General features: G+C 45.5%; 6 protein-coding genes across 6 annotated transcripts; 2 read left to right on the top strand and 4 right to left on the bottom strand.

The window, feature by feature from the left end:
* Positions 1 to 829: 829 nt before the first annotated feature.
* On the bottom strand, positions 830 to 1,833 carry J7T55_014896 (uncharacterized protein; the record flags this gene model as incomplete). The annotated part of the gene is made up of 4 exons (XM_053131883.1): positions 830 to 1,097; positions 1,159 to 1,451; positions 1,513 to 1,696; positions 1,757 to 1,833. The coding sequence occupies 4 exons, from the start codon at positions 1,831 to 1,833 to the stop codon at positions 830 to 832; spliced, it is 822 nt and encodes a 273-aa protein (XP_052990256.1).
* A 2,069-nt stretch (positions 1,834 to 3,902) lies between these two features.
* J7T55_014895 (epoxide hydrolase) lies at positions 3,903 to 5,657 on the bottom strand (the record flags this gene model as incomplete). Its single annotated transcript, XM_053131882.1, has 7 exons — positions 3,903 to 3,992; positions 4,067 to 4,225; positions 4,291 to 4,411; positions 4,613 to 4,808; positions 4,897 to 5,169; positions 5,226 to 5,364; positions 5,445 to 5,657. 7 exons carry the CDS (start codon positions 5,655 to 5,657, stop codon positions 3,903 to 3,905), a joined length of 1,191 nt encoding a protein of 396 aa, XP_052990255.1.
* A 6,746-nt stretch (positions 5,658 to 12,403) lies between these two features.
* J7T55_014894 (uncharacterized protein) lies at positions 12,404 to 14,186 on the top strand (the record flags this gene model as incomplete). Its single annotated transcript, XM_053131881.1, has 3 exons — positions 12,404 to 13,380; positions 13,456 to 13,851; positions 13,913 to 14,186. The coding sequence occupies 3 exons, from the start codon at positions 12,404 to 12,406 to the stop codon at positions 14,184 to 14,186; spliced, it is 1,647 nt and encodes a 548-aa protein (XP_052990254.1).
* Positions 14,187 to 14,498: 312 nt separating this feature from the next.
* Positions 14,499 to 16,195, bottom strand: J7T55_014893 (uncharacterized protein; the record flags this gene model as incomplete). The annotated part of the gene is made up of 2 exons (XM_053131880.1): positions 14,499 to 15,808; positions 15,901 to 16,195. 2 exons carry the CDS (start codon positions 16,193 to 16,195, stop codon positions 14,499 to 14,501), a joined length of 1,605 nt encoding a protein of 534 aa, XP_052990253.1.
* Positions 16,196 to 16,378: 183 nt separating this feature from the next.
* J7T55_014892 (uncharacterized protein) lies at positions 16,379 to 16,882 on the top strand (the record flags this gene model as incomplete). Its single annotated transcript, XM_053131879.1, has 2 exons — positions 16,379 to 16,754; positions 16,857 to 16,882. 2 exons carry the CDS (start codon positions 16,379 to 16,381, stop codon positions 16,880 to 16,882), a joined length of 402 nt encoding a protein of 133 aa, XP_052990252.1.
* A 4,135-nt stretch (positions 16,883 to 21,017) lies between these two features.
* Positions 21,018 to 23,528, bottom strand: J7T55_014891 (uncharacterized protein; the record flags this gene model as incomplete). Its single annotated transcript, XM_053131878.1, has 3 exons — positions 21,018 to 22,977; positions 23,046 to 23,165; positions 23,224 to 23,528. The coding sequence occupies 3 exons, from the start codon at positions 23,526 to 23,528 to the stop codon at positions 21,018 to 21,020; spliced, it is 2,385 nt and encodes a 794-aa protein (XP_052990251.1).
* Positions 23,529 to 23,639: the final 111 nt, after the last annotated feature.

The following is a 23,639-nucleotide window of genomic DNA, read 5'->3' as shown; positions in this document are numbered from 1 at the left end:
AGTTCTATCATATTATCATTGGGTTGCGCACTGACTGATGTGAATGTGTTTACATCACACCAGATGAAAGAGGTTGACATCTGGAAGGACCGAGAGACATCAGACGATGACGTAGCGATAAGCTAGAATCTTGGGGTGGAATATCAGGAAGCTCAAGAGCACTCATTATATCTGGGAGTGCATAATTCTCTAATTCAAAGGCGCTTGAAGAATGTGGATTTTTCTGCTATCTGCAAATTTGGCATTGCAAGATCCAGGATCGCTGAGAAAAGAAGAATACTATCCTCACACTGTGGTAGTCGGTTGCCCATCTTGGTCGCTTACAACCAGACTCTCAACATGTCTTTCAAAGCTATGTTGTCACCTCATTTGAACTCCTGTATTGTTCAAGCTGTAAGTCGAGTACAGAAAGCCCATGAGCTATGTGTTCTTCCCATCTAACAATCTGGGACGAAAAGGTTTCTCGCTTACAGTTTTTCCATTTGATAAACAAACTCATCTCGGAGTCATATACTCGATCTTGAAATACCATGCAATCACGATGTCCAGGAATCTCTGGTCTCTACTTTTCCTTTCTATGCAGACAATCTGAGAAGGTGAGGAAGAGTAGAAGGTAATACACAGCATTACGAGCGAGGTATAGCCAGTCATGGACACAGCGGTTGTTCACGAGATTGAATCCACTGGCAAGTACGAGTGGATCAAGCGTTCCTGTCCGGTATATTGGCAATGATAACTGTTTATTCAATCAATTAATTAAATTTAGTCGCTATGTAGGGAGGAAAGTTGAAATGCTAGTGGTAACGAGAGACCAGTGTCCGGACTGTCCCTATTTCCTTGCGCGGTAGTACCAAGTGCCGAAACCAACAATAGGGATCAAGACTGTTGTGATCACAATTGCCGCCGCCTTCTTGAAAGAAGGACCCAGTATCTTCATTGTGAGGGCTTTGAATTCCTTGGGAGCGTTGCCGCGAGGATAGCGCTGCTCTGGAATAGGCTTCCCAAGACGAGGGCAGATTTGTTCCCATCCAAACCCGTCTTCCAATGAGAAGCAAGCCAAATTTTCTTTTGGGGCAAGCATCTTCACTTGCTCGGTGCTATATGTTCTTGTTAGACACCGGCCGGAAAAAAGTGTTCACGGAAAAGCCGAAGACTCACAGTGCCAAGTAATCATCCTTCATCATTTTTTTAGCGACCGGGTCGCTGGTCTTCCGTTCATGGCAAAGGACACGCAGTAACATGATGTGCAAGGTGATGTACCTTCGAATGAACAAATCGTAAGTAGCCATGAGGTTCATCGCGGTTGAGTCAAGAAGTGGCTCCACCGTTCCCAGTACGTTCGTCACTGAAGTCGCCCACTTTTCGACATCACGATCTACGTGAATGAAGGTCGCGTTGGGGTAGGCAGCTATGATGTCGTCGACGAAGAAAGCGGGAATCTCCACCAGCGTCTGTGCACAGTTGTCGGTCAATTTGTCCTGTTGCTCGTCATATTGAATGGGAGAGCCTCACGTCGTAGTCGGCAAACCACTTGTCGAACTCGGCCTTGCCGTAAGGTTTACCCACACCAAAGTACTTCGCATTAAGTGCCTCCTCGAATATCCCCATGTGTGTGGTTGTTTGCACGACTTCATACATGTGATACGGTCGATAACCTAGCATTTTGAGTGCCTGATACAAGGAAAAGGTCCCGGATCTGTGTGTATATGTTAAAAATACCCAGTAAAAGAGCCTGGGACTCAGAATAACCACTGACCGACTCCTGCTCGTTACGATCACTTTCTTCTCCCTGACATAGGCCGGTGCCGGCAGCTGGTCGATGAGACGAGACATTGCTCCAGAATTAAGACTGTGGTCTTGATTTGCTATTATCCCTTTCGAAGTCGGGTCGGAAGAGAAAAGCAGGCTTGATTATAGCAGTTTCCTATCGCAAGTTGGTGGGGTATAGTAGTGGCAGAACAATGAATAGACAATGAGTATGCGTCCGTGTCTGTGAACTCGAGCTTTATGTACTACTTGGGTATGAAGTATTTGAATGCGGCACGTTCTCGAGGCCCAGCTGGCGCCTCGACATACCGGAATCTCCCATTTGAGTAAGCCCACCGAGAGCCGCTAGAGCTCAGCTAATCCTCCCAGAGGCTTGGGTCAGCTTACATGGTGGTAGGCTGGTTCGTACTACTGAGCTAACAGGAAGACTCCTTTATTTTTAGGGGCTCCAGCTTCGTAGGGGTAATCCTTGATGCTGACCTCGATGTCAGCCTATTTCCTTTCGTTCCATTTAGTACGATTGGCCCACACGCAGGTCCCTACACAGGGGCCTCTGCGACGGACAAGATTGATGATGATGGAATCCCACGTGGAGGCGGGAAAATCACACATCACTAGATTTCGATATTCACGCTCTTCTATAGCCCTGCGAGCACAAACCTCCACCGTTTCAAAGACCTCGCCTTAGCTCCGCGCCACTGCAGTCCTAGTCGCGGTGCAGTTAGCTCTTGCATTAGATCTCTCGGAGATACTGATTACCGGACACTCTTGGGGAGACATACCTATAGCATCGGTATTGCTTCGCTAACTGATTGGACCGGCGCCTGACATTTCGCGCCGTCTTTGGCTCTGATAACACCAAGATTGAACTCGCTCATGTGTTAAAGGATCTTCGTATCTGGAAGGCAAGGAGAAATTCAAAATTTGTATAGCGGTGTTCTATTGATCCTGAAGATTTTTTGTCAATGAAGGAGATCCAAGAGATGTAATTCTTTGATCTTTAATAGTTCCTGCTATAATACATGAACGTCTGAGTGCCTTTCAAACATCGCTTAATAGAGACATTGCCCCTCCGACGCCGACAAAATGTTAGCCCTCGCAGCCTGTTGGCCCAGCTCCAAGATCCAGGCAGAGAATGCGCTGTCATCGGCCAGATATTCTGCCTCAAGAATACTGCTGGTCGCTCTCAGCCAACCAACGAATTCCGACAGCAAGCACGTACACAGAACGAAAGCACGCTGTGTACGTGCTAACTGAGGCAGGCCTGACATCAATAGACCGTTATGCCAAGACTAGGTTAGTCTCTCATAGTGAGGATTTGGTGCCATCATCGGCCCAATCCATCAACAACACGTTGGAGATCCTAGTGCCAATTTCGGGTATCGGTTCCTTTCATCGGGTTCAGCCTCGAATCCCACCGGGCGGATATCGGCTGACTAGTTGCCCGGATGGTGGATCCTTGAACAGCAGCTGAGAGACTATTATCCACCAGAGGGCGACATTCCTTCCAGCCCAACGTCAGCCAGTTGCTGACAGTATTGCTTAATCCAATTTGGCGGCTATCGGCGCAATGGACAAAAGCAGTTAGCAGAGAGCTCTCTATTTAGAGAACCAGCAATATCTTGGGGGATTAGAATTGAGCTAAGAGCGACTTCCGAGTGAAAGAAGTCAAGAGTAATTTCATTCTGCGCCTGATGTCTGCAACCTTGAAATCCGCCTCCTCGGCGGAGCACTTGAACTACGCGGCGGAAACGTCCTTCGTATACAAATTCCGTAGGCTAATCAAGCCGAGACTAGTCGTTGATAATTGTTTCGGCTTAGATCATGGTATCTGGTGTTTATCACTAGTGTTTCTAGATGTCTTTGATATTGGAGAAACCCAGTTTGATTTGATCGGAACACTAACATCGCGCTGCCAAGGTATCTGAAGCGATGGCAATTGCTATATAGTGAGTAGAGCAAGGAAACGGTATCAGAAAGCAAACAGCAGGGGTCACTTTGGTCAAATTTTGCCTCAGGAATGACCATGTGCTGGCAATCGACATCTGGAACCCATTCCGATAGTGTGTACGTGTAGTTTTCTCCCCATTGTTCAACGTATCACCATGCTCAATAATAGTCTGGATTTGGTTTCCTTACTTCCTTGTGGTATGAACATGATCCACGAACTCGACAATGTCCTGCCAAAGAGCATCAGGCTTCTCCAGAGCAGCAAAGTGCCCTCCCTAGAAGATGCAATCATCAGCCACTGTCATACCCTACGTCAGGAAGAGACAAAGCAATCGTTTTATGACATTACCTGGTCGTGAGATTTGTAGAAAGACACTTTTCCAGTGGCATCACTCCAGCTTTTTGGCGTGCCGGCCAACTCGTACTGGAACCATGAGTAGCCGAACGGCTTCTTGATCTTGTCCACGGTGCCTCTGGAAGCGCGACTCTTGGCATTTGGGCCCAAGAGCTTCATACCGCGGCGGTCATGGTCAGTCTCATGAATATCTTGGCATTGAACAAAGCGTCACTTACCTCGCGGTATGGCCAGATTGAAGATGGGTAACATCCCGTGAACCAGTACAGGGAGACATTACCGAGGATTGTCTCCACAGATGGTGACTCATCTGACCAGGCAATCATCTTCTCGCCAATCCTGATAGAAAAGTTTGTCAGTGTCTCGGGCGTTTTCAAGCATCCCCCTCAATCCAAGCTGTGTGCGCTTTTTCAGGCCCTCATATTATTTCATTCATAACGTGCGAAATCGGAAAACAAGCCCTGCGTGCCTTGCCTTCGATGGATGGATTTGCATTTCTGAAATGCGGTCCGTTTTCTCTAAGGGCAAGAATTCACTCACCATGCCAGTAAGGCCTGTGGGCTGCTCCCAATAGCTAAGCCAGCTGTGGCTGGTTTGGTCCCGTGCAGCATAGCATAAGCCGCACCTGATTCCCAGAACTTGGCGCTCCTCTCAAGGAGCTGCTGCTCTTTCTCTGTGGGTGGAGCAATGCCCTCGCCCTGAGGTGGATTCAAAGTGAGCATATTGACATGCCCGGCTAGATAGAGATACAGATCAGTGCGTGTGGTTCCGATGAAAATACTTGGGTGTCATAACCAAGGTCCAAAGCGCCAGGAGTTACTAACCGATACACTCATCGTACTCCTCCAAGACAGTCTTCGTGATCATAGAACCGACATCGCCTCCCTGGGCGACGTATTTGTTGAATCCAAGCTTGATCATAAACTTATTCAGAATGCGGGAGACGTCAACCATTGTCATATCTTTGTTGACGGAGATTTTAGTGAATCCGTAGCCCGGCACGGAGGGAACAATAAGGTGGTATGGCAGCGACGCCGGGTCAGCGGCGTATTGTTTCTGGACCTTGCCCAAGATGGGCAGGAACTCAAGAAATGAGCCTGTGAACGTTAGCACGGCAAATACATTCGGCGTTTCGCTTTGGAGGTCAGCCTACCAGGCCATCCGTGACTCAGCATGATAGGCGTTGCGTCCTTTTTCTGCGAGAAAAGCCCCGCAAAATGGACCTCGTACGTCTCACCCTCATCTTCAACTGGGACCTTGAAGTTGGGAACATTGTTGATGCCCTCCTGGTACTTGTGCCTAAATAAAAATACCGGGTTAGTTAACTTCAGAGGCATAGCAGCGGATAGTCCGTGGGCGAGTGAAGTGGGACTTGCCAGTCATATGATTGCCATTGGGAAATGGCTTTCGTGAACCAGTCGCGACTGACGCCGAAGCGGCCGTCCTCTTGGCTATTCTCCCAGGTGGCTATGGGTAGAGGCCGTTTGAGAAGCGTGTTCAAAGCGTCAATCTCCTCCTTAGGTATGGAGAATGTAAACGGTGCTAGTCCGTCGACCTTCTGAGGGGGTTGGGAGAAATTGCTCATATTGTCAGAGTAAATGGATGATCAAATTAACAAGCAATTGGAAATGTAGACGTAGTAAATGATGTTAGGGCCAAAATTGTTGCTGGAGTGTACTGCAGCATGATGAAACTTATATTCATTCACGAGCGGGGACGGACGTACGGTTTCACTTGGGTTCCGAGCGGTCCGTCACGGTAGAGCCGCAAGTCAACGGTTGGCATATGTGCACGGCGCTAGACGTGGGCCAAGATCAACAGCACATGCCATTCCGCGAACAGCGTCGTAATGCCATCAGTCCTTTGCAACTTGCCCCCCTTTGCTGCGCATCTTGGCGCTGCTACGGACGACCGATCACCCATCGTGTTGAGTACCAATCAAAGCGGCACAAACTTACAGTATGCACTGCTGAACAAATCACGGATGTCCCTCCGTGTAACACGCAATGCTCGTTGATGCAAGTAAGCGGCCATTTATATTTCTGGAGGCATTTACCAATCTTGGGACAACCTACTTAGTAATGCAAAAGTGGGGTTTCCACGTATTGCGATGTCTCGGGCTGGAAGGCCGCCGAGCACACAAGGCTTGGCTCGGATCGGTGATTTGGGGAAGCGCCGATGTTAACAATGCCACTTTCACAAATACTTCATCAAGGCGTAGTATATCGACAGCTGCTTCTTTCTTGATATCCGAATTGTTGAAGCAACTCTACCTGTTTCTCGAGGTCTCTCAGACTAGCCCAGTACAGCTGGCTGTATGAGGCACGAGGATAAGCTCAAATGGTCTTGGATCAACTATTTCGTTGCTCAAGACTTGCGTATTACTGGTTTCTCAATTGTAATATTATGTGTTTCAATTTCTCTTTCTCGACGTTATTGGCGCATTTTCCCAAGAGCTGCTTGCATCTGAGAAACCCTCTTGTAATCCATATGCACTTCTCTAGGCTCCGACGTGACATCACAACTCATAACTGTTAGGGGCACGAGTCAATTCACTTCTATCTTGTCCACAGTATCGAATTTTGGTGACCGAGTATATTTTCTTTTCGCCCCCACTAAGGCTTTTACAGTGTGTCTTTGCTAGCGGACTTAAATGTGTTTTGCCCCATGTACCTTCACCCTCATGAGGTGCCTCAACGCTACGCTTGATTTAGTTTTCGAAGGTAAATTATGATCAGTTTTCCAATCTTGGAGAGAAAAAAACTACTTTGTGAATCTTTCCCAGGTGCGAGCTTTGTAAGTTAATACAAGAGCAATGGCCGGATCAATTCAGCACCGGGCTTATACGAACACGATAAACGGCTTCCCTATTGAAGCTGCTTTGTAACATTTCCAAATAGTAAACAGCTCAGTTCTGGGAGCAATTTAACCCCATAAAACCGAGCACGCACAGTTCATTTCAAGAAACAGTTTATTTAGGAAAGGTGTAGAGTGTATAAAGGGTGCAGGGTATTGGAAGGCTGTATAGAGGGTGCAGAGTATAGTGGGTACTCACTTATTTGCTTAACATTTTCCTCTAAAAGAGAGGAAGGCACGCTAGCTTCAGTTAAAAAGAAAGGAAACAAGAGTGAAGAAGGGCATAAAGAAGAAGATAATAATGAGAACGGCTATTTTAATTGAAAGTAAGCTAGAATATTAGAAGGCTTTACATATGAAAAAGAACGGGGAAGTAATTCTAAGCGGGCTATTTTAAATGCTATAACCTTTTTTATACTTTGCACCTTTCTACGTTCTTACACTGTTCCCAAGCTCCTACACCCTTTCCTCGCCCTGCACCCTTAATGCGCGGTTCCCATTTTGAGCTGCTTCCAGAAATGAGATGTGTACAACTTGGAACTGTTACAAAGCAGCTTCAACAGGGGGAACCGTTTTTAACGACAGCGGTGCTGGCACGGTGCTGGTACGGCTCAATTACAGTTCAAATACACCATAGACGGACGGGATCGTTCGGGGCCCATGTTGACATACTAGGTCTTTACCTCCCTGGCTTTTGAGCTTCTACCAGACTATATCCGAAGACATGGTGATTCACCAGAGCAACTTAACCGAAGAACTTAGCACTCATGGACCTGCATGCTGTATAAAAGAAACTCGGCTGTCTTCTAGCGGTGGCAGGGACAACTGGGTCTGGCAAATATGCGATTGTTTGTATTCAAAGTGGGCATGTTGGTAGGTTCTGAGGGCAGAAGGGCCCCAGGGCACCCTATTTAAAGACGTATGACTTCCTATTCACTGACCGCAGTCCCTCAGTAACTAACACACTAGCCTTCTGCCAGGGATCGTCTCAATAGAGAAGTTGAGGAAGAGCCATAAAGACATCGCTAAAGAGACATGAGAGGAAAACTGTGAGAGTGCAATAAAACTTTTCTCAGTATAATCTCAAATCTTAGATGACTTGAATCACACGTGGCTTGGTAATACATAGTCATACCACTGACTAGTCTTGAAGGCATACTTCATCATAATTGCGATTGAACAAAAGCTTGATCCGTTTGGAAGTGGACAAAGAGCTTGAAGTCTTTGGTCAATAGGTGCAACAGAAATCACGAATGTTTTCATAGCATGATCACGGATTATATGAGTCGACACCAACCCATTCCAATGATGAGGCCACAAAGACTCAAGTAACTTTAGATTCTATGCTCTTCTAGAGTTCCAACGAAGAGAAAAGTATCCTGAAATGGTTCAAATCCATATTCAATATTACGGTATCCCGTCCTAATAGACTTGGCGACGCAATTTTGGTCCCCGTGGCCTTCTAAGTTAGCGTTGGGATGTCAAGCTTGAGACTCCAGGTATGACTAGTACAACGCGCGGCTGGCAATGCTACCATGTGTTGGTTGCTTCGTGTTCCTGTGTTGCCTGTATCTCAATAAATCTTTAGGGCTGACCCAGCCTAGAAGATCTCGAAGTGTTTACACCTATACCCATAAGTCCGAGGACTTGGGTGGCATATATATACGCTGACGATGAGATATTACCTAATCCGTTGGATGGAAGACTTCATTCCGCGGCAGAGGCTTGGCTGATCTCGCCGGCTCACCTTTCCGGCGCGGGAATCGGGACTTGGCTGATGATCCTGTCACACATAGAAGAAGACAGACTGCAGGCCAAGTCTAGTTACCGGCTTGGAAACCTTGGCGTTTCTTGGTCCACCACTCCGTATGCTGCTTCAGACAATCACGTGGTATCAAATAGGGACTGGACAATTTTGACTTATAACTTACAACCTACTAAATCTACACCTGAGCTGGCTTCAATGTGCTCGAGGAATCGAATTTTTGGAATGTTCACACACTTCGTTTGACTAATTGAGTTACAGCAGCATAAACGCTACGTAGCAAATGACTTTCTTAGCCGGACAATGTTTCCAATACCGACATTCTGTTCAGGCAAGAGAACACAGTTCAGAGTCCAGTGTCCAGCAGAAATATATGCAGTCAATTATGGTAAATGGTGACGGGCAAGTGCCCTCAACTTCTGCACTAAAGATAACAGGTGACCCAGCATTAGGAAAAGTGTTGAGGGTGATGAATGTTCGTTCGAGGTCAGCGAGCCGCTGGACTCGATCGAGTCAAAACCAAGCTGCCAAATCATCGACGCTTTCTCGTGTAGAAGAAGCGCTGGTTCCATTATTGACTGGACACCGTTCACTCCGGGTGGCTCATTGGAGCTTGTTGGATCTCGACGTATTGATTCTCTGTAATCTGTCGAATGACATTCTTCAATCTAAGAACCAAGTAACAGACAGTCTTCCTGCTTGGCTTGTTCACAAATACGGACATTGCAGTTGAAGGTATCGGGCGTTGAACGTCACCTCCGTCCTGTAGAGACCAACCTGGATGTTCGAGAGGCGCCACTTTCCTGCCCAAAGGACTCGCCAACGATCCTAGCTGATCACCATAGCACGCCACCCGGGTTTTCCCTAGATTGTCTCACGTACTCTTCCACCTCTCTAAGACCGTGCTAGTGCCTTCCTGACCCATCACTTAGATAACCTAAGAGCACCAATAATCGTGATTAGCTGCTTCTAAGTCATTCCCGATTGGTCCAAGGACGTGTTGGGACTCCTTGCTCCTGGAAATGTCTTCTTCCCGACGTCCTAGATCCACTAATTTCAACTCACTCGAAACCTTGAGATGGCTCAACACAAGACGAGATGCACCGGGACCGCAGCCTCCAACCGTTGCTACAAAGGAAAGGCTAGCTATTCAAGGTTACATTCAGAAAAATAAGGTTAATTCTAGTTTACGGAGTAGAATTCTTCTCGGATGGAGTTTACAGTCAGATATGGGGTAAAAGTCTGGGGATTCAGACCCGGTTTCCTCCGAACCCGACATTCTCCATACTATGAACCTTAACGAACCCCTGCTAGATACTATAGAATTCGGGCCGTAAAGAAAGATAACAGCTCTAAAATCCAGGAATGACGCACTAGTTATGGTATTTCAGAAACAGTATTTCAGAAACACGTCAGACGAACGCGATGCCCGAGTCTGATCTGCGGGTTCCTTATGCTGTTGAACCGTCGGCCATGGACACACACAGGGCAGGGATCTTGCCTGACGTACGGGCCTTCAGAGACCACTATATAGCATGGCACATGAGGGTATGTTGCATGCATCTTTGCAGCAAGCCTACCTCCCTGGTGTAAGCACTGCCGTTGATGCTCAAGTGACCGTTGGCGATCATGCTTAATGCGGGATGGGCCAGGGGTTGGTCATAACGAGCGCAGCAACTTACCAGCTTTGTTGCGGATTTTGCGGGTTATCCCGGCATTGTGGTTGCGTCTAGTCTTTCCGACCACACTGACCATGTAACATAGACGCAGCCGAGCCGTCGTATCGATCGCTGATGGCCGCTGCACCGCGTGGCTGACCACTGCTACTGCATGACACTACTGTTCGGACAAAACACGTTACATGAAACGAAATTATGGCTCATGTTTTCTTGTGATGCACTGAGCCCAACGGCCGTGAATCTGAACCGTCATCCCGCCACGTAAATATTAATTAATGTTTACGCCCTTATCACAACTGGGGACATCTGTCGAGGATGGGCAATTTCTCGGTGTCATCAGCCCCGGAATTGTCGGTCATCTGCTGGCGGGTATCGACCGCCACAGTAACGACATCAGAGGGGGGCCCAAAAACGCGCATCAATCCAGAGTCGGGATGTGGCAGACTGCCGATCACCGTTGCTCACTGGGCTACTGCGGCGCTATGACGGCCGGACCTGTTCTACTGGTTGGGAGGGGAACAAGCTCTGCGGCTCTCTCGTCTGGCGCCGGCATTTCTGACCTGCTCGGAAGCTGACGTGGCCAATAGAAGAGTCACCGGTAGGCCATGGGTGTCGAGCAGCAGACCACCCGGACACACCGCTGCATGCAGCATCCGTAAACGGGATATAAATCATGAGAGTTGCATCGTGCCCAGCCCACGACTCCGCGACAACATGGCCCAAAGAGGAGTGACATCGGTCTCATCAGCTGTGTGCCACCGATGTCCGCAGCCAACAAGTCTTGGAAACCAGGGCTCGCGAGACGCGCCCAGGTGTTGTAGCCGACACCGCCCACAAGTTGCTCGGCTCGTCTGTCCCAACTTCTGCGTCACTGGGCGCGGTCGGCGGCCAAGGCGAGAGAGTCTGATGTCAAAAGCTGGGCGTTACGAGAAGCGAATTGCCAACAAGTGGGCAGCAGGGCTGGCCGCGTACTGACCATCACTTGGCCGTGGCGGTCGACGACGCCTGGAGATCCTGAGAGCGAGCAAGCGAACAGGGCAGGCGTTCTCGACTTAGAAAATGTGCCGACGGAACGCCTGAGCCCCACACCACGGCCAACATTTGCCCTCGGAATTTGGCCGACACCAGCATTTCGCCTCCCAGGATATTCCTGCTCAAGTGGGTTCGAATTTTCTCATTTCTCCCCACAGAATCTAGATGGGAGTCTGGAGTCCTCCACTTTGGCGTAACGTGCCCCGGCATCAGCGCAAAAGGCTGGCCAACCAAGGATGAGGCGTAATTGCAAGAATGGAGCCCGTCCCGGCTGGATGGTGTGGGGAGACAAGCAATGCTTGGCCGACTTTGGCTGCTTGGCCCCCTCGTGGTAAGGTCACAGACAGCCTTGAGCCCTTGACAGGCATCCCTATTGTGGGGAGACGAGACCTGGGGAATTTTTAGGTCTAGCTCGAGCGTCTCGTCGGCTGGACCTGACTGTCCTGCCCAGCCCCCGGTGGATTCCGCTGACATATAGGTTGCCTGACCCTGGCTGGCCCGAATTGTTGGAAAAATGACGCGGGCCTTAGAACCGAGCTCGGCGGTATTCCTATCCTACTCCTGGATACGACCAGGCATGTACTATGTATCTATGTACAGTATGTACCCATGTATATTCCCACGATCCACGCCTGGCACGGCACTGTCCAACAAACAGATCCGATCTCGTGTCGTTTGTATTATAAAGAGTGACTCCTGCTGCTCCTTCCCCTTGAAAAGAGCCTCCTCCGCTTCGGTCATGCCTGGTCTCGCTTCTCGACGCCTTTCCAGCCATCGCCCTCGAAATAAACAAAAAGGTTGCTCTTTCCCTTGACTGTCGCAAGGAGCACCACACATCACCCCATTACAAACAGACCGGAAGCGCCTACACTCTGCTTCCTCTGGTGGTCTTTCCCGACCTTCCAATCCAAGTCTCCAGCTCTCAGAAACCACAAGGAAACAAGAAGCATACTCGCCAGTAGAACGACAAAAACTATACAAGAAACATCACAAGGCAATATGGTTCTCGAAAACGAGAAAGACGTAGAACAGGCCACAGGCCCCGGGCCTGCCTCGCCCGGTGCCGATGTCGACAGCTCGGACAGCAGCGCCAGCACCGGCGCGCCCGTCAAGTTCATGGGCTCCATGGGCCACAAGCTCACCATGATGCAGACCATCTTCATCGTCGCGCCCTCCTTCATCTGCTTCGGGTACAACCAGGCTGGCCTGGGCGGCTTGATCACACTGGAGGACTGGGCCAAGACCTTCCCCGAGATCGACACGGTCAACACCAAGGGCACCGAGAAGAGCGCCCACTCCACCCTGCAAGGCTTCGTCGTCGCTACCTTCGTTATCGGCGCCTTGATCGGCGCCCTGTCCTGCTCGTGGTCTGGTGATAAGTTCGGCCGCCGCAATGTCATCTTCGTCGCCGGTATCGCCTCCCTCATTGGTATCATCCTCGAGGCCTCCTCCTTCAGCCTCGCCCAGCTCATCGTCGGCCGCATCCTGGTGGGCTTCGGTGTCGGCCAATTGAGCTCCATCGTCCCGGTCTGGCAGAGTGAGACGGCTGGCGCCAAGAACCGTGGGCGACATGTTGTTATTGACGGACTGTTCATCTGCGTGGGATACACGCTCGAGTCGTGGATCAACCTCGGCTTCTTCGAGTTCAAGACCGGCCCTGTCACTTGGCGTCCACCAATTGCCATCGCTGTCGTCTTCTCGACCGTGATTGCTTCAGCTGTCTACTTCCTCCCCGAGTCGCCCCGATGGCTCGTGATGAAGAACAGGACAGAGGAGGCCCGCCGTGTCATCGCGGCCTTCAGGGCCAAGCCCGTGGATGCCATCGAGGTTCAGGCCGAGCTTCAGGGCATTGAGTACTCGCTCGAGGAGAAGACCGGCCACAAGGTCAAGTTGACCGACATTCTCTCTATGGGAGAGGACAAGCTTCTCTACCGGTTCGGCCTCTGCATGTTGCTGCAATTCTATCAGCAGATGTCGTAAGTACTCATCCTCCCCACTGCTCAATATCCTCTTCGGGCAATGTGACATTTGGCTGACTGCTATGCTTCTAGGGGTACCAACCTCATCTCTGTGTACGCAACCATCATCTTCCAGTCCAACCTGGGCATGTCCTCGGAGAACGCCCGCGCCCTTACTGGCGGCGCGCTGACTTGGAAGTTCTTGTCTTCCTTCATCGCTTTCTTCACCATTGACCGCCTTGGGCGCCGTGCCGTCTTCATGATCTCTGGAGCGGGTATGTGCTGTTGCATGATAGCATTGGCGGTCACCACGTCCTTCGGCTCCGAGAACCAGCCTGCCCAAATCGCCGCCGGCGTGTTCATCTACCTCTTCAACATGTTCGTGCCTATTGGCTTCCTCGGCGCCAACTTCCTGTACTGTACTGAGGTCGCACCAATCCGTCTCCGGATGGCCATGTCTTCGATCTCTACGGCCAACCATTGGCTCTGGTAAGTTCCTCACTCCTGTCATTGTTTATATTTCGAGGGCGTATGCTAACGGCTGAATCAGGAACTTCGTCATCGTCATGATAACCCCAGTCGCGATCGACACCATCGGATGGAAGTACTACATCGTCTTCGCCGTGATCTGCTTCTGCGTCCCCATCAGCGTCTATCTCTTCTACCCCGAGACGATGGGCCGCAACCTCGAGGAGATCGATATGATGTTCAAGGACTCGCCCTCCATCTGGGCCACGGTCAAGTTCGCCCAGAGCAGGCCGATCGGCATGCCGACAGAGTTCGTCCAGGACAAGTCGAAGCATGCCACGGACCATGTCGAATAAGGACCTCATCTTGTTATAATTCCGGCGTTTTCTTTTTCTGGGTCGGTAAAATAAAACCACCCACACACATGAGTAAATATGAAAAATGCATGGTCAGGATAGATCATTGGGCTTTCTACCACTTGAGATACCTGGCAGCAGTAGTATGATACACACGATCGGCATGAGCACGGGGGCAGTCGATGTTCTATAGACAAAAAGAGAATATTTAGAACAGTGCACCAGAGAAAAGCTAGCTAGCTTGCCAGATGGTGGAATACAAACGCTTACTCATTCACAAGAAACCCCTCCCCCACACTCCCTTCTCTCCTCTCAGCGTGACCCTCGGTAGCCGGCTTCCCACCCCAGACCTGAGATGCCCGACACCCGAGGGTAAGGCATCCCGCTCCCCGTGGAGCTCAACGGGCTTACTTCCTCATTCACGCTTAGCCCACGGCTCACCCTTGCCGACGCACGCCGCGGCGCCAGCTGTTCCTGCGTTTGCGCCGGTTCCCGCTGCGGCCCGTAGACCTGGACCGCGGGGACCAGGTACGTGTGCCCGCGGTCCTCGTACGGGCTGCCGAGGTCCTCATACGGGCTTCCGAGGTCCTCGTACCCCTGCACCGGCGACGGGCCCGGACCGGGCTCCGGCACCTCGCGGCCGTCCTCGTACCCGTGGTACCCGCGCGAGCGGTCGACGGAGCCCACCTGGTTGTCGTCGTAGGACCTGCCGCTCCTCCCCGTCATGGCGCCCGCGCCCCACTCTGACCACACGCTGTCCCTGGGTGGTCCGTAGCGGTACGCCTGCTGCTGTGTACCTTTCTGTGTATGATGGCCTCCATGAAAAGCGGAGGGGAAGTCGGCTGCGCTGACGGGCGCTACCTCCGGGGCGTTGAAGTCGAAGGGGGGCGCCTGTGAGTAGTGGAGGCGCCTCTGGCGGCGGTAGATGCACGCTGTGAGTAGTGCTACGGCGAGGACGATGAGTGGGATGCCTAGGCCTAGGCCAAGCTTGGTGGGTAGGGAGGATGTTGAGGTTCGGGAGGTGTCTGATGTTGCCCCTTCGGGCAATATCGGAGTGACTGTAGGTACTGTGGGTGTAATTCTAGCCAAAGACGAGAAGGAAGAGCGAGTTAGGGATGATGCTATGATTGATATGGTTGTTGTTCTTGGTACATCTGTTGATGGTATGTTTGAACTGGTAATGGTCCCGGACTGAGAGTTTGTGGCTGACTCCGTCGGATCTTCTATGTTGCTAGTAGTCGCACCTGACCAAGTTTTGATCCATGTCGATGGTGTCACCGGGATGATTACCGGCGTCGACACTGCGGGTGAACTGGTTCTGACCTTCGTACTGTAGACCGGAAACATCTCAGAAGAACTTGCTTCGGGCGATGCTGGCTTGGGATGATTGAGTCTCGCTTCTTCACCTCTGGCGGAATATGAATGTCTTCTCGAGAAAGACGCTGCCTTCCTGCCCACAATTGTCTGAGCATCTGATGCTCCCACACTCATCTTGGCAGCGTTACTAGAGCAGATGCAGCTTCCCGAGGCGTTACCGCCTGCGCAACAAGACTGCCCTCCTTGGCTGTCATCGACTGGATCACAACCTGCTGCCCCTGTCGCATCTCCCGAGTCTAGTGACACTGAACGTTAGACGCGGGCTCCCTCGACCGATAGACCGAGCACGGTGAAGCGGAATCAAGACTGGAAGGGAATACAGCAAGGGGAGCCTCACCCAAGCATTTCCCACCGCAGAAATTACTGTTCCACCGTGGATCAGTACAGGCGCTCCGTGGGACTGTTCCTGGAGCAAGATCTGGCCCTTCGAGGGACGATATTGACAGGGAGCACGACGAAGTGCTCGAACATGTGTACCCAGCGGGACAGCATGATGATACGGGCGACTTCACGTCGCATGTGTGATAGCCCTCAGCCAGGTCGCCATTGGCGAAGTAGCAAGGCGCACCCGCATCGCTGACGGCAACAGCGACGGTTGAGGTGGCCAGGAGGAGTTGAGAAGAAAACTTCATGCCAGAAAATGAGAATGACCGACCATTTCAGGTCGATTCGAACACAGATAGGTGGAGGCCAGACGCTTGTCCAAAAAAGAGTCGAAGTCCGCTGGTTCCATGTCCGCGACCACGGCGACTCCGATGACTTCCTGTGAGAGTGGCAAATGCATTTCATATAAATCAGAATTGATATTAGCCCAAATGCGAACAGGAATCAATTTTTCAACGTTGTCTACGGCCAAGAGTGCGAACAAGGTCACGGATCATGTTCGCGACAGGCTGCAGACCAGTCACATCGGCCACATCCGGCCTCTTCTCGACCGCGTGCATGGGCTCCCGCTTTCCCTCTTCTCCGCGTGTGCGACAATTGAACCCGGCCGTGACGGCCGGGACCACGGCCGTTGTGGGGGATTTTTGGGCATTGATGCCTTGGGAGAGAACATTCCGTGCCTACGTATGTTACAGCGCACGTTACACTACACTTTGGGCGTCGTGCGGAGGGGGGCCTTCTCTCTGGCCCGGCCGTGGCGCACTGTGAAAGTTTCCGAGAGGCAGCCGTTGAATCGAATCCGATTATGTATGTATAGATTTGGTGCTAAGGTCTAGCCTTGTGTGCAATGGCTTGAGCACTTTACTTCTTAAACTGATGCAACACAATGCCAAGTCCCAAGTCTCGCAGGTGAATCCGGTCACATGTGTGCCTAGGCACCCAAGCCCCTGTCTGTGGCAAGCGAAATGCCGCCCCCCCCCTATTAGTTAAGTTAGTCCTGTGCTAATTACTAAAATTTATAAATGGGCTTAGGTACTTACTAATACCCTTTTTATAAGGTTACTGTTATTATTAATAGCTGTAAATTATTACTAATTTCTAATTAAGTATATTTTTTTTATAACTTAAAGTAATAAAATTAAATTTTGCTTATTATATAAAGGTATATAGCCTTTACTTACTTTAATAAGGAATAATATTTATTTATTTAAATTTATTATTAATATATTTTAATTAACTTTTAAAGTAGTAATTAAATACTTATTATTATAAAAGACTTATTTATAGTACTATACTATATAATTTATTAATAATTATATAATAATACTTAAGTAAATATATATATATAAGCTAATAATAAAAATAACTGCTAGTAAGTTATATACTACTATTATAGTTAAATAAACTATATAGTAAAAAAAGTATAATAAAAGGGCTATATTAAAGGCTATTTTAAAAACTACTAAAAATAAATTAACTACTATTAAATATATAGCTTAATGTATAATAGAAAATGCTAAAAAGGTTACTAATAGGCTAAATAAAAGTATAATTATTTTTAAAAAAAGTATAAATAGTTTAAAAATAGTTAATAGTAGTAATACTACTTTTAAAATAGCTTTATTATTAAAAAACGTTAAAAGTAATATTAAGGTTTTAAAAAGCTATTTTATTAACTTATTATAGCTAAAACTTTTAAATAAAATACTAATAATATTAATTATAAAGATTACTAATATTAAGTTTTTTTAAGTGCTATTAATAAAGTACTATATTATTAAATTTAGTATTAATTAGTTAGCTTTTAATATTTTTAACTTATAAAAGAATTTATTAACTAATATAAAAAAAAAGTTAAAGTAAAATTTAAAAATAGTAAAAGTATTATTATTAAGTTATACTAATTATATATTAAAGCTAATTATTAGTAAATATTATAAAATACTCTTTATTAATTAGAGTTAGTAAAAAAATATATAAATTACTTTAAAAAAATATTTAATTACTATAATTTAGTAAAAATGCTTTTTATAAGTAAAAAGCTTTTCTTTTTAACCTTTATATATACTTATAAGGTTACTCTTTAAGGGTTATAAGTAATATTAATACTATAGGTTAATTTATTATTTAAGTAATTAATAATTAAAGTTTTTAATAAGCTATTAAAGGTATAGCTTATTACTAGCTTTATAAATAGTTTACTTATAGTTAAATATTTAAAAAGTATTAAATTACTTAATAAAAGTTTATTACCTTTAAAAGTTTATAGTAAATTAATTATTACTTATATATTTATAATAATATATAATAATTAAAAACCTTTATAAAAAGCTTATAAATAGCTAATAGTATAATAAAAGTATAATTTAAATATATATTATAAAGCTAATTATTATTATTATAATAAAGGCAACTCTTTATATTAATAGTACTATATAAAGTAAAATAATATATATATTAACTTAATTAATAATAATTTATTAAAGTAAGTAAAAATAATAATTGTTAGTAAAGCTACTTTTTATAAGCTATTAGTAAAGCTTTTTTTTTAGTAATAATAATAAGCTAAAAATAATTAAAGTAATAAAGAACTTAATAATAGTAATATTAACTTTTTATAGCTATAAAAAAAATAAAAAAAGGAGGCTAAATAAAAAAAAGGGATTTATATAATAATTAATTTATTAATTAACTTTTATATTTTTAGCTTTAGCTATAATTAATTATAATAGTTATTATTAGTATTACTATTATTATTTAAGCTATTATTATTACTACTATTATTATATATATTATAAGGCTTTAAGGAACTATTAATACTACTATTACTAATAAAGCTCTCTTTTATAAGTTACTTAAGTAATTTATAAAAGAAATATAAGCTTATTATAATATTTTTATTACTATCTTAAGTTATTAGTAATTAAAAGGTTTTATATAAGGAATTTATATTAAAAATACTATAAAAGTACTTTTATATACCTATAAAAAGAATATAATTAAAAAAGTTACTAAAAGCAATAAAGTATAAGGGTTTAAATTTATAAAAGCTTTATATTAAAAACAATACTTGATTTAATAAAAAGGGTTTGTATATAATTATATTAATTAGAAAGCTTATAAAGCTGTATTTAAAAGAAAAAAAAAACTTTTTTAGCTTTTTTAAAAGTGGTAAAAGTAATAAAGCAAAAAAGGATTTATTATAGCTATAAAGGCTATAAATATTACTAAACTTATTAATAGCTATAAAAGAATATTTAAATAAGTTTTTTAATAGTTTTTAAAAAAAGGAAAGTAATAATAATAATTAAAAAGTATTATAAGTAATAAAAAGAGTAGTTTAGTATAATAAAAAAGAGTTTTTTAGTAAGTAAAGTAAATATAAGTAGTTAAAAGTAAGTATATATAGTAAAGGGGAAGGAATTTAAATATATTTATTATAGTATAGTTTTTTATTTACTATAATACTAAACCTATACTTATAATTTTAATATTAGTTTTTTTGTTTTTTAATTAACTTTTATTATACTATTACTATTTTAAATTCTTTATATTTTTAATTATTATTAAATTAATTATTAACTTAAAACTTTTTTATTAATACTTTTATATAATAAAAATAACTTTATATAGCTTTAGTATAATATTTAACTTTTTATATATAAAAGTATAAAAAATTAGTAAATTTTTAATTTAAGTTAAAATTATTTACTTTAAATTAATATTAGCATTTAATATATTTCTTTAAATTATTAAAATAAGCTTTAATTAAATTAAAATTAAAAAAATATAATAAAAAATATATTAATTAAATACCTTTTACCTTAATAATAATATAAATCTGCTTATTATAATACTATAAAGTATTATTTATTATTAAAATTAATTATAAGCTTAAGTATAAGTTTATTTAAGGCAGAATTTTTTTAATTAGCCACTATAAAAAAAACTCCTTTATAATATAGCCCTTATATATTATAATATTAAATAAGCTGTTAATTATAATTACTAGTAATATATAGTAATAAGCCTTTTATTTAAAAAAACTTTTTATTAATAGTATATACTTAACTAATTCTTAGCTAATTCTTTATATACTATTCCTTTTATTAATAGCTAATTTATTATAAAAAATAAATATATTAATTATATATAAAGTTTTTAAAATTTTATATAAATAATACTTATAAAGGTTTTTATTATATTAGCGGGTTAATATATATACTTATTTATTAAATTAATTATACTTTTTTAGTATTTTAATAATAATATTAATTAAATAATTAATTTAGTAATAATTAAAAAGGAAATACTATATTTTATTAAGATATATATTAAGTTTTTTAAAAAAAAGATTTTTAAATACCTAAACTATATAGATTAAGTATTAATTAGGTTAAACAGCCTTATTATAAGGAAAAAAGATTATTAACCTTAAAAGCTTACTATTTAAAAATAATACTATTTAACAGTAAAAGCAATAGCACATTTAAGGTTATAATACTTATAAGTATAACTTATTTATAATACTACTAAATTATAGTGCAATTATACTAGAATTTAGCTTTAAGCTATTTATTAGATAGTAAAAGGTTAAGCTAAAAGTAATACTATAATATTTATAGTTTAATGTTTAATAAGTAATAACCAACTATTATAATAGCTTTTTTTTAACCTATTTAAATAGTTTAAGTATATAAGCAATAATAATAAAGGTATTAAGAAGGGTATTTATGAGTGCTTAAGCCTGTTTGCAAATTTTAGTAGTTAGTATAAGACTGACTTAACTAACAGGGGGGGGGCGGCATTTCGCTTGCTACAGACAGCCCATGCCCTATATGTTCAATACCACCACGACCTTTCCCATGTTGCCCCATATGATGAATACCCTTCCCGCCCTCTCCAGAGATGCAAGACAAACGCCACGCAATGCACTCAAACCGCTAGCTAGTATTAAAGCCGCCCTCCCAATTACCTGACACTCACACAATGATGGCAAATGTCGTCCTCTACCCTGGTATGAGTCCCCACCAAACCGAGCGAGCATCACCACAGACCATGGGGCCATATTCACCCCCCGGAACCCCTCTTCCTGGCAGCATCCCTGACAGCCCTCAACTCCCCCGCCAACTTCTGCTCCAGCTTCTCCAGGATCCACTCTGCCTCCTCCTGGCTCCCCATAAGTGGACTCCGGCTGCCGACCCAGCTCCACTGCAACTTGTCGGGTTCTTCTCGCATGCCGCCCTCGGCTCCCTGGTCCTGGTCCTGCCCCTTGCCCTTCTTCCTGCTCTTCGGAACTGCCTTCTTGTGGGTGTCCGCGCTGGATTCGTCCTCGCCGATCAGCTTCAGGTACCAGGCCCACTCGTGGAAGTCGTATTTACGCGGGGGTCGGGACTTGAGGTGCTGCGTCACTCGACCGATTTCGTCAATCAGCAGCAAGTGGTAGTCGTAGGGGTCCGTAGGCACGTCGCGGGGAATCTCGGCTGATGTCCGAGGCATGGAGACTGCGCGGCTCATCTTAAGGGTTTGTGACTTGATGTCTTTCTGATCCTTCTTGGCGCCACGGCCGTTGCTGTTCAGCGTAAAGGAACGCTCTATGCCGGAGCTGCCATTTTTGGACGACGACGGACGGCCTGGAGGCTCTTTGAAGCTTAGGTGGCCCTTAGTCGTTGAAGCTTGGACTGGTGTCGTAGACGATCGGCGGATGGCGTTCGCGGATCGATCCGTGTCACTGGTTGGAGAGTCGGCCTGGGTCGGCGCACTCAGTGTATCACGCTTATTTCTACCATCTTTGCTGACTGGTACGTTGCCGGCGCCCGTGCCAGTCCCGTTATCCACTTCCCGGTCTAGCGATCCTGTAGACTTGTCGCTGGACTCCTCGTCCTCTTCGGTATCGTTGTCGTGCTCTTCTGCGAAACCCAGGCCTCCCGGCGGGCTTTCCTCGACATCGCTATCGTCACCAAACACTTGGCCCAAGGACAGTGGCTTTATCATCTCCTTCAAGGCCTTTTTGAATCCCTTCTCGTCTGGTAGAATCGTAACAGTTCCTAGCTTGTCCGTCGCCTCCCGGACGAATTTGACAACAGTGTCGCCCGCATTGGAAATCAATACCGTCATAGTGGGAAGTGCTAATAGTGACCAGAAGACGAAGAAGGACTTCCCGGCGGGCGAGATAGGTGTGACATCACCATAGCCGATGGTGGTCAAACTGACAAATGCGAAGTAAAAGCCGTCAAAGTAGGTCCAGCCTTGGTATGTAACCTCACACTGCTGGAAAATGGCAGCACCGACTAGCCAGAGCATGAGCCACACTGTTGTCGAGATCCCCATAGCCATCCACCGCCTCCGATGTTCGGCACGTATTTGAATCTTCCTCATCAGTTCGAATTCTCTCTTGCGGCGCTGATACTCGGTAAGACTGGAGGTGCTCCTTTCAAGGTAGTTGTCATCGGCGTCTTCGTCTGTGACTGGAATGAGTATATCGTCTTTCCCACGGCGCACCATTCGCCTCAGTGTTCTCTTGCGCTTCTTTTCCATTAACCGGGCGCTCAGTTGGCGCTGGCCCCGCTCTAGGACAAGGCTTCGGATGGAGCCAACGACCAAACCGAGACTGATGACGCCAACCAGGGCATATGGGAATAGAAGTGCGCGACCCAGTGGGGTTGCTGCCGAAAAGTCGCCAAAGCCGACAGTGAAGAGTGTTACGTCGGCCCAGTACACAGCATCTAGGTATGGCCAGCCCTCTATTGTGGAGAAAACTAGGGCGCCGACAAGCAGGTACATGAGGAACATGATGGTCTGAAGCATAAGGGTGCGTTGACTATTAGTCAACTGGAAGTCCTTGGAGTAGTGGCCCTTCATTGCTCCCCAAAAGGTCACGACCATGAGGGATGAGCAGACGAAATAGAGACAGGCTGCGTAGATGCCGTAGTAAAATGCCTGTGACCATATGAAGACGTTCTCGGGCTGTTCCACAAGTGGTCCTGCGGCTGTGGCGTTGAGTGCGATGAGGCATATAGAGGATATATACCTGAATTGCGAAGAAAAGTCCGGTGAGTCTCAGAAGCCAAACCATGATTGAGTGATGGAAGCTCTTACCAGGTCACTATAGTAATTGGCTGCGCTACTGAGAACCTTATCTTCCTGGCCATGTTGAGCAGGAGCACAAGGTTCGCGATGACAGCCATGGCCACTTGGATGGCATTTATGACGGTCAGCCTGGGGAACAATCAGTATCTGCGAGCCCATAGGCGACGTAATGATTAGGGGAACGAACCAAATAGGGTCTGTGACGAAAACAGCCTTGTCGATGTCGGATCCGGGAGGAAATCTCTGCCTCCAGGGTCGAACCAGCGCGCATATACTGAAGGCATTGGCGACAGGTCCGAGTGTTCCCGCGATGAGCGGAAATGCCGAGCTGGCGAACCACCAGCGGCTGGGATCCAGATGAGCCTCATCGTTGTGGATTGGGTTGCCTCCTGATGACTGTGATGGTCCATTCTGCTGCTTGGACTCTTGTGAATCCTGGCTGTCGAAGGCCTCGACGTGTTCCTCGACACGGTCACCACTGTCGGCCATCATCTTGGCTGGAGGTTTGGCTGTGCGAGCCAGACGCGTTTTCGTACCGTCAGGAGGTGGATGCCCTGGTCCGGATCGAAGCCTTTGTCTCGGAGGTGACAGGCGACAGCATCA

Source organism: Diaporthe amygdali (genome assembly GCF_026229845.1).
Source record: "Diaporthe amygdali strain CAA958 chromosome Unknown NODE_28_length_639089_cov_64_968398, whole genome shotgun sequence".
NCBI lineage: Eukaryota > Fungi > Ascomycota > Sordariomycetes > Diaporthales > Diaporthaceae > Diaporthe > Diaporthe amygdali.
This window is presented reverse-complemented; position numbering and strand designations above follow the sequence as displayed.